At 48.0% G+C, this 14,278-nt stretch overlaps 1 protein-coding gene across 1 annotated transcript in view; it reads left to right on the top strand.

The window, feature by feature from the left end:
* The window catches only part of PREX1 (phosphatidylinositol-3,4,5-trisphosphate-dependent Rac exchange factor 1), a 211,849-nt gene that overhangs the window by 965 nt on the left and 196,606 nt on the right, over positions 1-14,278 (top strand). The window contains exon 3 of the mRNA XM_006881749.1: positions 1-105. Within this exon, the coding sequence (XP_006881811.1) occupies positions 1-105 (105 nt within the window). The remainder of the gene's footprint in view (positions 106-14,278) is intronic.

Raw genomic sequence — 14,278 nt, 5'->3', positions numbered from 1 at the left:
GCCGCCCGGGAGTCGGAGCGCCAACTGCGCCTCCGCCTCTGCGTCCTCAACGAGATCTTGGGCACCGAGAGGGACTACGTGGGCACCTTGCGCTTCTTGCAATCGGTGAGTGCTGCTGGGGTCGCGGGGACAGCCCTGCTCCGGCCGCTCGTCCTGCTCCGGAGCGCAAAACCCCAGACCTGGAGGGGTCCTCCCAACCTGTAGCCGCGATCTCGGGGGCCAGAGAGGCTCCTGGGGGGACGCCCCGCGGGCCCGGCTGAAAAGTGAGGCGATCGTGCGCCCCCAGGGCTGCGCTGTTGCTTTGCTGACCGGCCTGGACCCCAGGTGGGTCTCCCGCACTCGGTTTCCCTGCGCGCTGCTGCCCTTTTGTCTTTTTCTTCCCCCTTCCCCGCCTTTCAAATAGTTTTAAAATTAGTTACATCCGCGAGGCGGGGGCTCTGGGACCCAGACGCCGGCGGCTTCGCTCCTGCGTCTTTTTTCCTCCCGGGAACTTGTTCGCCTCCCGGTGCACAGCCCAGCACTCAGCTGGAGGTGGGGCAGCTGCTGGATATCCAGAGGCCAGTGGCCCGAGGCGGAGAGCAGAGCGTAAAAATCAAACCTGGGAGGAGGGGGGTAAAGCCCCAGGGTAGAGACCACCTCCGCACCCCTTAAGTCGAAGAGAGGTAATTTCGAACTCACGACGTGGCAGTCCAAATCGCCCCAACTTCCCAACCAAGCTGCAAAAACCACGGTTTCAGGCACTGCTTATAAAATAACTGAGCGGTTTTTATGTGCTTGGCACATTGCAAAATGTCATTCACAGCTTTAACTGTCACCAGAGGTGAACCGAATTAGCTCCAGAGTGCCTGACTATCCAGGATCACACCGCTGGTTAAGTTGGGATACTCAGGCATTCCTTCAGTCCCTAAACGCCTGTGCTGTGTTTCTTTCACCCCCCCCCCCTTTCTGGTGTGAGAGGAAGGAGCCACTTCTCTACTCCCTTAGGAAGTGAGACAAGACTAGGGCACAGAGGAGGTGGGAACCTCGGTTGGAACTTAGGAGACTCTGTGGCTTTCATCTCTAGCCTCCTGCTGGGACCTCATTTACTCCCTTCACTACTCCAGGAAGTCTTTTAATCCTGGCTCAGGAAGGGCCAGTGGGGGTGGGGGCCCCTTCACAGACCTCAGAGTGGGGCTCTGCCAGTTTCCGGGCTCCTAAGAACTCCGGAGACTCTAGAATTCTCTGGACACTTAGTGACTTGGGGGTTCATCTGGGGCGGATTGAGTTCCAAGCCCAGGAAAAGGGAGTCTTTTTCCCTGGAAAAGGAGGGGGTGGTGTGGAATGGGGAGAGAAGTGTGCAGAGACATTGAACACCTTTTGGTCCAAGGACTCATCTATATAAAGGCTTGTAAGAATAAGGCAAAGTTGCCATCCCTTTCTCTTCTCTCTTCATAGTTAAAAGAGAAAGAAAGGAAGACTCTTGCTCAGTGTGAAACTGGCAGATTCTAAATTAAAGATGTGGACAGTCCTGGTTTCTGGGAGCCTTGTCAGCTTCTAGGGAACCCCCACTTCTCCTTTTCAGCCACTCCCTGCCCCTTAGTCTGGAAGGAAAAGAGGAAGCACAAACTAATTTTTGTACAAATGAGAAAGAAGCCCTTGCTCCTCTGCCCTTGGGCAAAAGAGTGTGGTTTCAGAAACAGGTATAGATTGCGTTTGAGTTAACTGTGGTTTTAAATTGTCCATGTGCAGAATCCAAGGAAGCTGGAATAGTGGAAATTGATTGGGATTAACCATATTCAGGAAACACTTAAAATTTTTCCCCCTCTAAGTTCTATTTTATTGCCTTGACACTTTTATTATTCTGAGTTCTTCCAGTTTTGGGTTTTTTTTTTTTGGTTTTTTTTTTTTTTTGTTGTTGTTATTGATGATGTGTCAGTTCTGGAGTGAGCTGGTCTGACTTTGACCTTTCAGGCTAGTCCTGGCCTCAAGTTTCTCCACCTGTAAAACAAAAGTAGGGAAGCCAGGGTTCTCTGTGAATGTGTCCTTTAGGACATCCCTGAGTGGGTGCCACATCAGAATGGTGCAGGATGAGACAGGGCGTCTGTCTGTGGTATGTTGGGTTGCTATGGGTTGATGTCTACTTGGTAGCATCTAACAACAAGAGCCTGAAACAGAATGATGCGTAGCCTCACCTGATGAGCCGTGGTGGTCATTGGGAGGCGCTGAAGGCCTCTTTTGCCTCACCCCATCAGAAATGTTCCCTAAATACCCCAAAACATGTGTGTTTTGGAAAGCCAGGGCTTAAAGCTTTAGGAACTGCTAATTACCAGGTCTCTCCACGCAGGTGGGATTGTCTGTCTTCCTGCTCTCTCCTCCGCCCCTGTCTTCATATTTGCTAAGGGATCCACCCCCATCTCACCCCTAATTTAGAAGCACACAGGATAATCTCTCCCTACTTTGAATCCCATGTAATGAAGTCAGACCCCCCAGGGCTCCTCTGGCCTGCTCATTCCCTTACTTTGAAGGGCTGGCCAGACCTGGGTTCCTGGAGGACACAGTGAGAGGCAAAGTTGTTGTTGCAGGGAGTGAGAACAGACTCCTAACCGACCCTCCAGTGGGTTTTCAGAAGCAGTAAATTGCAGGAGAGGAGATTGCCTATCTTTCTTCTTTGGAGTAGCTGGTGGAGGAGGTTTTGTTTTTTAAAATCCCAGTGCAAGATTCTGTGGCTGTGTGACCTTGGACAAAGGCTTAACGCATCTGAGCCCAAGTTTTCTCATCTGTAAAGTGGAGCATGAACCTTGCTGCATGCCATTGAGTCGGTTCTAACGCATAGCATTGCTATAGGACAAAGCAGAACTGCCCCATAGGGTTTCCAAGACTATAATCTTTACAAGATTGCCAAGTCTGTCCTCCCTCAGAGCCTCCGGTGGGTTTGAACCATTAATCTTTCAATTAGGAGCTGAGTACTTAACCACTGGGCCACCAGGGGTCTTGAGGAGAGTAATAGATAGATCGTGCTTGAAAGGGTTTTAGAGAGTTTTGAGTTCTGTAAGTGTATAGAAAGCACTTAGAACAGTGCCTGGCAGGTAGTAAGGTGTATGCTGCCAGCTGTTGTGTTGACTCCAATCCATTGGAATCCTTTGTACAAGAGAGTCAAGCGTGGCTTGGTCCTGTTCCATCTCTAGGGTCATTGTGTCCATGCTTGTGTCCATTGTCGCAGCCACTGTATTACTGTACAGTATTCTGTTGTGATCCATTAGCGAGATTTTCATGAGCCAGTTTTTGGGAGTAGATTGCCAGGCCTTTTCCCCTCATCTTAGTGTGGAAGTTGCTGAAATCTGTTCACCATGAGTGACCCTGCTGGTGGTATTTGAAATATCAGAGGCAGAACTTCTAGCATCACTGTCACAAGCAAGTCAGCATTGTGACAAATTAAAATACTCTATAATGGGGTAAGCTATGTGAATAGTAGTTGTTATCATTAATTATTATAGGTGATAACTAAACAAGTAATCCAGACAGCAGGAGTAGCTGGGAGGGCTGCCTGGAGGAAGTGAAATCTGAGTCAGCACTGAACAGACAGGGACTTTGAGTGACCCTCTAAGTTACTGTCAACAGGAACCAGTGGTTTTGTTTGGTTCCGGACTTGAGGCACTCTGGTTTCTCCAAAGTCTCCCCATCATTCCCTGACCCCTTTAGGAATTGGGTCTTATCCCAACTCCCTTATCACTGCTGACTTTGGTGGTGTGTTTTGTGTGGTGGTTATTATTGTCAGGTTCTGTCACGATGCGTAGGAATCATAGTGAGCTTATTATGAACTGCAGATCGGAACCTAGCCTGTGTCGCCCTTACCATCTCTGAGACGCCGGAGCCCATTGCTGCAGTCACCATGTCAGTCGATCTCAGTGGGGTTCCTTCCTCCGTGAAAAGGAAAGGACCAGCCTGTCCTAAAGACCATGCATCTCTCTTGGGGGCAAACCAAAGGGATTGTAGGAAAGCGTGCCCTGGATTTTGACTCTGACCCTTAGATCTTAATGTCTAGAGGTACTTCCTGTGTGTTCTTGGGTAATGCTAATAGTGATATTAATAAGGATAGCCACTACTTGGTAGAGGGCTCTCCTTGCTCCTTGGAGGCAGGGATTTTGAAGCTCTGTCTCATATACTTTGGGTGTATTGTCAGGAGGGGCCAGTCTTTGGAAAAGGACATAATTTTTGGAAGGCTAGGGGGTCAGTGCAGGAGAGGAAGACCCTGGATAAGATGGACTGGCAAAAAGACTGTGACAGTGGGGTCAGGTGTATTGAAGACAGTGAGACTGGCTCAAGACAAAGCAGGGTTCAGAGCCATTTTTCGTTGGACCACTGTGAAACAGTCTGGAGACTAAGGTGCACCTGATCCAGTCCATGGTCTTCACAATTGCTTGATATTCATTGGAGATCTGGACAGTGACCAAGGATGACAGAAGAAGAATCCGATGCCTTTGAGCTGTGGTGCTGGAGAAGAATACTGCAATTATCGTAGACTGGCAGGTGAACAAACAAGTCTGTCCTGGAAAAGGTGAAATCAAGTTTCTTCTTGGAGGCAAGGATCTTGAAGCTCTGTCTTACACACTTTGTGCATGCTCCCAGGAAGGACCAGTTCTTGGAGATGAACATCATGTTTGGAAGTGTAGAGGGAGAGAAAGACCCTGGGTGAGATGGATTGACACAGTCACTGGAGTAATGGGGGTAGGTGTGTGGAGACAATGAGATTGGCTCAGGATAGGGCAGGGTTCAGAGCTGTTGTGCATGAGGTCACTATGAGTCACAGGTGACTTGAGGGCACATAATAACAACTACAAGTAACATAGTTCACTCAGCAGCGTGTAACAATAACAGCAACAACAACAACAACAACAATAACAACAAAAAGCACTTTAACTCATGTAATCTTCCCACTAGCCCTGTGTGGAGGTGCTCCTGTTCTGCCTACTAACAGTTTGGAAAACTGAGGCAGAGAGTTTAAGTTTGCTTCCCTGGGGCCTGCAGGCAGCTCACAAGTGACAGCTTAGCTCTGGTATCAGGCAGCTTTACTCCACAACTCCTGGCCTCATCCACTTCACAGACTGCCTCTGGCTCAGGAAGGTGTATTGCTGATTTCTTAAGGTGACAGAGATGGCTTGCTACAGTGCAGAGGTGGAGTTTGAACGCATGGAAGAAGGGAAATGGCGGGGTGCCAGGTTCCCCCTTCCTCTCTCTGTGTATGGTATGACAGTTGAGGGGCTGTGGAGCCAGACCACAGGGGTTCACATCCTGGCTTTGCCCTCTACAGACTTGACCCTAGTCTGGTCCCTAATCTGCTTTGTGCCTCAGCTTTCTCGTCTGTACAGTAAACTGGGGGTGTTGTGAAGCTCTTGAATGAGCCTGAAATGAAAGCTCTTTGGACAAACTGGTCACTTCGTTGTTGTTAGGTTTTGTTGAATCACCTTTTGACTCCCTTGCAGAACAGAGTAGAACTGCCTCATAACATCTTCTTGGCTATAATCTTCGTGGGAACAGATTGTCAGGGTCTTTTCCCTCGCAGAGCTGCTGAGCGAGTTTGAACTGCCAGCCTTTTGACCAGCAGCTGAGTGTTGAGCAGCTGTCCTACCCGGGCTCCTTAGGCACATAGTAGGTCTTCAGAAAGCTGTGGTTCTCCTGGATTGTGCAACAGTGTGAGTGGCGAGCTGAGGCTGTCGGGGGCTCAAAGCCTTACCCTCTCTGAGAGGAAATGAATGGGCCCTTGATTCAAATTCTCCTGCCTTCTGGTTGGATTCAAGAAGAGGAACTCATGCCGAGGGGTTTTGTGGTGAACGTGCCAGGCGTCTGGGCTGGGGTGAAGAATGAGAGCCTGGGTGCTAAGGCCCTGGGTAGGACTCGACAAGCAGTTCACAGCAGGTTCTTCATGGCTGGAGAAAGAGACCAGAGTCATTCCCAGGTACCCTGAGAGCCCCACCCTTCCACCCCTGAGCTGGCTAGGTCCCTGGGGAACAGGGGTGCAGGCAGACAGCCTCCAGAACGCTTTCTGTGGTTCTGCTTTTTTTGGGGAGGAGGCCAAAGCTTTTCCCCCATTGGAGCTCTGCTTGGCCAAACAAGAAACTGTGGTTTTGTGTTGTCATTGTTGTTTTGTGGAAGATTCTGTGCTCCCATCTCGCAGTAGGGAGAAATGCTGGGGGTGAGGGCGAGGGGGTAGGGTCAGGGTGTGGATTCGGCAACTGTGAGTCTCCTACCTGGTGACTCGGGGGTTTTTTCACATGATGGTGTTGAGAAAAGCAAGATGCTCTGTCATCCTGTGTACAACACGGAGTGGTTACTGGAAGACTGGCAACGACTGTATACACGCATGGACCTTGTGTCCATATGGAGCCCCACGGTTGAGCTCTCACCTGCAGCTGAATGTCAGTGTTTCACACCCGCTAGCTGCTGGTCCATGTGAGCAACCTGAAAACCGGCTTCTGCAAAGACTGTCCTCTTTTTCAATTAATCTCTGGTTAATATAATTAATTTATGACAGAGTCTTACCACCCAATATTGCCTTTCTCTTCACCCAACTTACCTATTTTACTTCTCCTTCCCTCACTTTCTATACCTATTAACCGCCCAACCTTGATTCTGTGTGTAAACCTTTGATTAGCTTTTTAATTCCCCCCCATTAGCTTTTTATAATTGTAGTGTGATGGCTTAGTGGTAAGGAGTTGCACTGCTAACCACAAGGCATGCAGTTCAAATCTTCCAGCTTCTTGAGAGAAAGATAGGCAGCCTTCTCTCATGTGATTTACTGCCTTTCAAAACCTGTTGGGAGGTCAGCTATAGTCGACTGACTCTGACTCAACAGTATATCAAAACAATACCTTAATTGTCTTTTTTTCAAATTTTTTAACATTTTTATTTTTAATTTGGTGTACTGTCAAATTGGATCCCACTGGCACAGGACGAGTTTCCCCTCCTTCTCCAGCAGAGCATCTGGTTGATTTGAACTGTGAACCTTCGGGATTGCAGTGAAGCTTCATGAAGCCACTAAGCCATCACAGTTCCCGTAATTGTGATTTTTTTGTGACTGACTTGCACCACTTAGCTTAATATGCTCTATATTCATCCATGTGTACGATTTCCCACGAATTCTTCATCGTTCTTTAGTGATGAGTAATTGCTCCTGGAAAGGTGGTGGTTTGGAGCACTCAGCTCTCTTCTGACTTGGAGCAACTCTGCGTACAGCAGGACGAAACACTGCATGGTCCTGACAAATGCCCTGTGCGTGAGTCTGCTGTTGTTGCCCCCGTCAATCCATCTCCTTGAGGGTCTTCTAAAAAACTCTGTGGAGAGGTTCTGTGATATCACTGGATCGGGCCATTGTCGGTCGGAATCGACTTAATAGCAGCCCCGTGTGCACAAGGGCACAGCAGCTGGGAGAGAAGAATGTATGCATATGTCGTGTGAAGAATGGCAAATAAGAAGAAGAGAAAAAAATGCACCAAGAAATCCTGTTTGTCATAGTCAGTGCACATGATGTGAATATATTGGGGAGAAAGTTGACAGGGAAAGAAGTTGCTTGCATTGCCGGGATGACAGTTGCATTAATGCAACAATAGAAGTAATAATAATTTGCTAACATTCTGACAACAAATTAAACTGAGGGCCATTGAATCACTGCTGACTCAGGGTTTGCAGGGCTGTAAATGTTAAGGGGTGGAGCCTGTCCCTTCCTCCTGAGGTCTGGCCAGAGGGCTTGAACTCCCGATGACGCATGCACAGCCTGAGTTAGCAGCACAGTGGGCTGTGCTGCCTGTGTGAAGTATGTTCTGTGTATGAACGCAGACGTTCTAGTTATTACTGTATTTGCCTTTTTGCAAGTGAAACAAAGGCACAGAGAGGCCAAGTCATTTCCCAAGATCACACAGCCAGACAGGGTTGGAGTTCAAACTACAGTAGTCTGGCCTCAAAGCCCACGCACTCTTTTCCTCTACCTTCAACTCCTACATCGTGTTGTTGTGAGTGTGTGAGCAAAGTTTCTGCTTTTGTGAGACCCTTGGGGCTTTGCGAATGGACAGGATTGAAGCCCAAGGGCCAAGTGTTCTGAACTTTTAGATGCTGGAGAGCCTGGTCAGGCTCTGGATACAGGGCTGGACAGCATCAGGACATCAGTGAAAGCCCTTTGATGTTAAAAACCGACGTGTTTGCAATAATTACAGGAGTCCTATGGTTTTGTGTGTGGAAAACAGGTAAAGCCAGTGAAATGAGATTGCTTTTCTCACCCTGCAAATACTAAAGGAGCATCTGCTGTAATTTTAGGCAGTGTAGAGATTGTGTGTGTGTGTGTGTGTGTGTGTGCGTGTGCGTGGTGTGCGTGTGCAGTGGGCAACACGAATGTTGCTGCTGTCATCAGAGAAAAATGAGCCATGGGGAGGTGCTACAGCGCATGTGTTTGATCCAGCATGTGGGGCAGATAGGCCCCCTGACAGCCCATACAAGTACTTATGCCCTTGTGACCACTTATCTGTCACTTTAGGAGGAGGTGGATGCGGTTGGTATCTCTAGATTCTGGGGACTTGAGCACCTCCCTTTTTGGAGAGGATCCCCTATACTAAGCTGGGAGCAGAGAACCTGTTGTCTCTGAGCCGCACCCTCACATGAAGAAACCCACATCCTATTTGCTTCACAGCACTCCCCCCACCCCCGTGCAGGTTTTGCAAGAGTTAAGTTTTCACAGCAGGACATGCCTGGTTGCAGGAGGACCTGACCCTGTGCCTTTTTCACTGGTCTTCTTTTTCCAATAGATTGAGGCTTCTCTCTGGACCCTGGCAGGTGGAGGGAGAGCAGGGTGGGCTGGCTCAGTGTGCAGTAGCCACCGGGCCCCGGGCCAGGGCAGGATGCCGCTGGCCTACACTTTAGGAGATAGTGGAACTTGAACTGAAGCCGGGTGGGTCATTGGGCCCCAAACTCCTTGTTTTGCTGGTGAGGCCCATGGTGGCTCCCAGAGGGGAGGTGAGCTCTCGTGAAGCACTGAGGTCCTGCAGCTGCTTAGGCTTCCATTGTGGGGAGCAGGCTTGAGTGGATCTTTAGGGAATTCGTTTTTGCCTGGATCAAAAGCACAAAATCCCAAATGTGTTGCATCAACTCAATGGCATAGTGAGCCCTGTTGGACAGACGAGAGCTGCCCCATAGGGTTTCCAAGGCTGCAGATCTTTATAAAAACAAACTACTGGATCTTTCTCCCATGGAGCAGCTGATGGCTTTGAACTGTTGACCTTTCTTTCTGACTAGCAGTTGAATACTTAGCTTGAACCCAAACCAAAAAGCCCCAAGTCCACAGACATTGAGACTGTTTCACTCCATGGTTAGCCTCCACCCGCCTTCCAAAGCTTTAGATTTCAGAGGGAGGAGACTGCTTCGTCTCAGTGGAGCAACTTATGGATTCGAACTTCAGGCCTTATGGTTACAACTCAGTGCTTAAACTAGTATGCCACTGGGGCTCCCTGCCTGAATCAGAGTCCTCTTCAGTGGGTTCTGCAGGGGCACTTACAGCCTAAATTCTATTAAGGAGCCTGTGTTTCTACTCTGTCTTGGTAAAACTTAATTTTTAATTATCTGCTTAATTCTAGTTGGTTTCCTGTATTGTTCAGGGTAAAATAAAAGTCCTTGTAATTAATGTCCCATAAAGCCCTACAGAATGGGGAACTTACCTCTCTGACTTCACCTTCAAGGACTCTTTTGGAAGGTGTTTCTACTCCAGTTTGTTAACCCCTTAGTGAGAACTCCCAACTGCCAGTCCCAGGGTTTGTGCCTCTTCCTCTGCCGGTCAGGGCCTCTCCTTACATATCTGTGGCTCCTTGATGAAGTGTTTTCTAAAAACCAAGCGTCTTCTAGCTAGTTTACCTTTGTTTGGAGTTTTCTTGGAGGAGAGTGGATTAAAGGCTGTTCTTAGGGCCGCCTGAACCCTGGGACTCGCTATGAGTTGTACTTCACTTGAGGACACCTAACCAAAACAGCAACATCGTGTCATTGTACATTGGTATTGATTTGAGAGCAATGAGTGTCCCTCACCAGCACAGCACATGGCACAGGGCAAGTACCCAGTCCAGTCTCTTATCACCTGAGTCAATGACTGGGCAGTATGTATGAACATTCTCCTTGTAAAATGTTAAACAGGACACATGGGGCTAAAGTAGGGCTTCCAGCCTCTGTACTAGTACCCTTTACAAAGGGACTGTTCCTCCTCTGCTTTGTGGTTGGACATTCAATCTGTGTTTATCCTGTGGTTCCTTCCCCAGCATGGAACTGACAGATGATCCCTTGGTTCTAGGCCAGGGGAGGTGAGGCTGTTTCAGACTGGCAAGGCCAGGGCCACTGTGGGGTGGTGGGAAGAAGCAGGTGACCACTAACCATTAGGGCCTGGGGTCTGGGCTGGCTCTGCCCTCTACTGCGAAGGGTGGGTGGGCAGATCTGCAAGGAGGAACAAGGTGTGGGCATTTGGAGCTTTCGTTCAGTTACTCTTCGAAGTGGTGAGCAGCACCTACTCTGCCAGGCGCAGTGCCTGTATGCCTGGCGGTGCCAGCCTGTTTCTGGAACAAGATAGACAAGGCCCATGGCTTCACTGAGTCTCTGCATACTACACAGTGCTGGTGGGTCCTTGCAACCCTCTGAAGTGGATCATTATGTCACCCATTTTCTCAATGGGTAAGCTGAAGTCCAGAGTGATTGACTAACTTGGTCCACTTCCTACAGTTGTGCATGTGTCTGGGAAGGAAATAAAACAGGATTCCCGCATTGCTGTCAGGTGGGAATTCCCTCCTAGCAGACCCTCCGTTGGATTGTTAAGGCAGTAAGTCATTAGGGAGGGGCTGGCTCATCTCCTTACCTCAGAGCCATGGGTGGATTTGAACTACCAGAGAGGCGTGGCCTCAGGTTAGCAGTGAACCTATGAACTAGGCCCCCAGAATGGGTCATTCCGGAGTCCTGTGGCACGCAGTTAAGCGTTTAAGTGCTGTCTGCACTCTGTGTGCCCACGTCCGTAAACATTATGGCTTTAGGAACTCTGTGGAACAATTCTCTCACCTATAGGTTTGTTTTAGGTCGGAATTAACCTGATTACAGAGCTTGTGTGCTTTTCTTTGTTGGTGATCAGGGATGGTGGCAGTGCCAGTGATAGGGTGGTCACTAAAGACCTGAAGGAGGTGGCCTCTAGACTGTCCTGAAGGAGATGAACCAGAGATGAAGGAGGGAGGGTGGTGCAGCAGAGGAAGGCCCACGATGAGCTGGATTGACCCAGTGTCTGGGGAAGTGGAGGCAGGTGTGTCAGAGATACTGGGACTGGCTCAGGATAGGACAGGGCTCTGAGATACCATACATACAGGATCGTTGTGAGTCACGAAAGACTCCACGGCACATAACAAACACATGTCCTAGGCAGCAGAAACAGCATGTGCAAAGGCCCTGAGGCAGGATCATACTTGATTGGTTTGCAGAACATCAGGAGGCCAGGGTGGCTGGAGGGAAGAGGAGAGAAGATGAAGCCAGTGGGGTTGGTGGGTACAGATAGATGGGGCAGAGCTGGGGTTTTGTACCTGACTGGGCAGGAAGCACTGGAGGGCTTTCAGTAGAGGTGTAGTGTGAGCTCACTGATTTACAACTAGGACAACAGGGTAGTCTTTTTGTGTCAATGTTAATCACCCCTTATTTTGTAAAGCCTTACCATGTGTCTGCTGTGGAGAGTGACTGCAGCTGGTGCCCTCCCACCTCTGGACTGGACACTGGTCCAGGAGGGCAAGACCTCTCCCTCCCAGGCAGAGCGAGGAGGGCTGGAGCCCCGAGTCCTGACGTCCGCACCCTGTCGGTGCTCAAACTTCTGTGTGATCTGACTTGGTTTCTTCCCCTTTCTGAGCTTCAGTCTCCCTGTGGGTACCCCATTTACCCTGAGTGGCCAGGACAGGCTCTCTGTAGTGAGAAGACCCAGAGAGAGTTTAGATCCCTTTGTGGTTGGGGTGTGAACAGCTGTTAGGGTGACCGTTGCTGGGTTGGGAGAATTGTTTATGGTGAGAAGGGCCCCTGCTTCCTGTGAGCAAGGAAGACACCCCTTGTTATTCTGTTCAGGAAACTGATTTACATGATTGAAAACTGTTTGAGGTGGCCTTGGACTCCACCCTTCACCCCTAACCATCATAACAACACTTTACAGCGCGATATTAGCTGTCTGCCCTGTGGAGAAGGTATTTTTCAGACTCATTTCACAGATGAGGAGAACTGAGGTGCAGAGGTGTGAAGTGGATGCCTGGCTGCAGAGTGGCCGGTACTGTTGCAGTGTTAATTTGTTCCGTCTGCTCTCACTCCCGCTTCCTCCAGCGTCTGCTTATATGAATCCTGAAGGAGCCTGTTGGAACCTACATTATTTCATACCACTGCCTTTCTCAGGAGCCCTCCTATGGCTCCCATCCTTTTAAACATTTGCCTCATTAAGTCAGTCCTTTTCTGAATTTTTTTAAAGTTGTTTTTTTGTTGTTGTTGAGGATTTGCACAGAATTATATACAACATTGCAACAATTTGTTCACGTACAGTTAATTGGCATTGATTACATTCGGCAAATTGTGCAATTATTCTTGAGTTGTCCAATTATTCTTACCTTCCTTTTCCAAAGTGTTCCTTCCCTGTTGACATCAGCTCATCACCTCTTAAATTTCTTACCTAATCTTTTGCGATACTGTTAGCAGTTTAATCCCAAGTAGATATTTCTTTCAGTAGCTCACTCCTCAAAGCAGGCATTCTTTGCTGGTTAAGCTAAATTATTATTTGGTTTTCAGTAGACAGTGGGGGCAAGTTTTTGGTTTAAAGATTAAAAGTAATCTTCAGGTGGTAGTTTGGGGCCTTCATCCAGCTTCCGTGGCTCCACAAAGTCTGGATTCCGTGTGAGTTTGGAATTGTCGTCTACATCCTTCTCCTTTTGAGCAGGACTCTTCTATGAAATCTTTATGTATTTTTAAAAATCACTATCGGTCAGTTTCGACTCAATGGTAAAAAATACCACCACCACCACATAGCTTTTATTAAATAATAGAAATGACAAGTTCTAGTAATGCCTACTCTGATAGCATAGTAAGTAAGGAGTTTCACTGTCAACATAAAGGCAGATGGTTCGAGTCCACCAGTTGCTGCAAGGGAGAAATATGGGCAGTCTTCTCCTGTGTGACTTGGAGCCTCTTAAAACCTGCTGGAGGAGGGACAGCTGCAACTTAGGTTTGACTTGATGGCAATGGCTTGAGTTGACCAATAAGGGGAAGGGATTCTTTCTACAGTGCATTTATACACAAGGGGTAGGAATCTTGGAGGTCATGTGAGAATTCAGATTATAGTAGATAGTGGATTTGAACTCTGGACACTCTGCTTCCAAACTCCTTGTTCTTGACTACTCGATCCTGCCCAGGGTGGCCCCTGATTAAAATGAATTGATTGACGGAGTTAGTTGCCTTTTGAGTGAGATGGAGCATGTGAGTTGTTTGGTAAGGTACACTTCTTTCCTGGCAATAAACTGGTCTGTCTAGAGTGACACCTAGCATCTTCTAAAGATGATTTTCTGATTGGATTTCTGAGGGCCCGGTCATGGGGGAGATCCCTTCTTGAGAACATATTTGTAACAGATACTGCCTTCAGGTACTCTGAAAATTGTGAGGGTACAATGGCTAAACTCTTATCTGCTAACTGAAAGGTTGATAGTTCGAACTCACCTAACTTCTCGTGGGAGGAAAAAAAAGACCTGTTGATCTGCCTCTATAAATATTACAACTTACAAATATATTTTGAAATAATCTTGAAAGCACCTAAAATCAGCAACAATCCTGAAACGAGTGAAGAAGTCATTTGGATTGATTTTTCAAACTTTAGGGCTTCCAGATAATTTATTATTTAATTTCTGTTTTAATTCTCTTGTGCTCGGAGATTATATTCTGCGCATTCAGCCCTTTGACACTTACTTAGATTTGGTTGATGGCGCAGCATATGGTCGGTCTCGGTGACCCTTCCTTGAGTATTTGAGAAGACTGTATAGTTTGCTGTTGTTGACGGGAATGTCCTACAAATACTTAGATCAGGGTGGTTGAAGGTGCACTTCAGGCCTTCTAAATTCTTGCCCATTTCAGTCCAGTTCTTGTACTGGTCACTGAGGGTTGTGGAGGTCACCCAACTATGGTTTTTGGTTTGTAGCTCTCTACTTTTATTTTTTTCCTATAATTATATTTTATTAATTTTCATAAACATTTACAGAGATTTTGGGTTTCCATTCATTCATTGTTGCACTAT

This window comes from Elephantulus edwardii, unplaced genomic scaffold (assembly GCF_000299155.1).
Source record: "Elephantulus edwardii isolate Elephantulus edwardi_28Jun2011 unplaced genomic scaffold, EleEdw1.0 scaffold00015, whole genome shotgun sequence".
In the NCBI taxonomy this organism is placed as follows: domain Eukaryota; kingdom Metazoa; phylum Chordata; class Mammalia; order Macroscelidea; family Macroscelididae; genus Elephantulus; species Elephantulus edwardii.
This window is presented reverse-complemented; position numbering and strand designations above follow the sequence as displayed.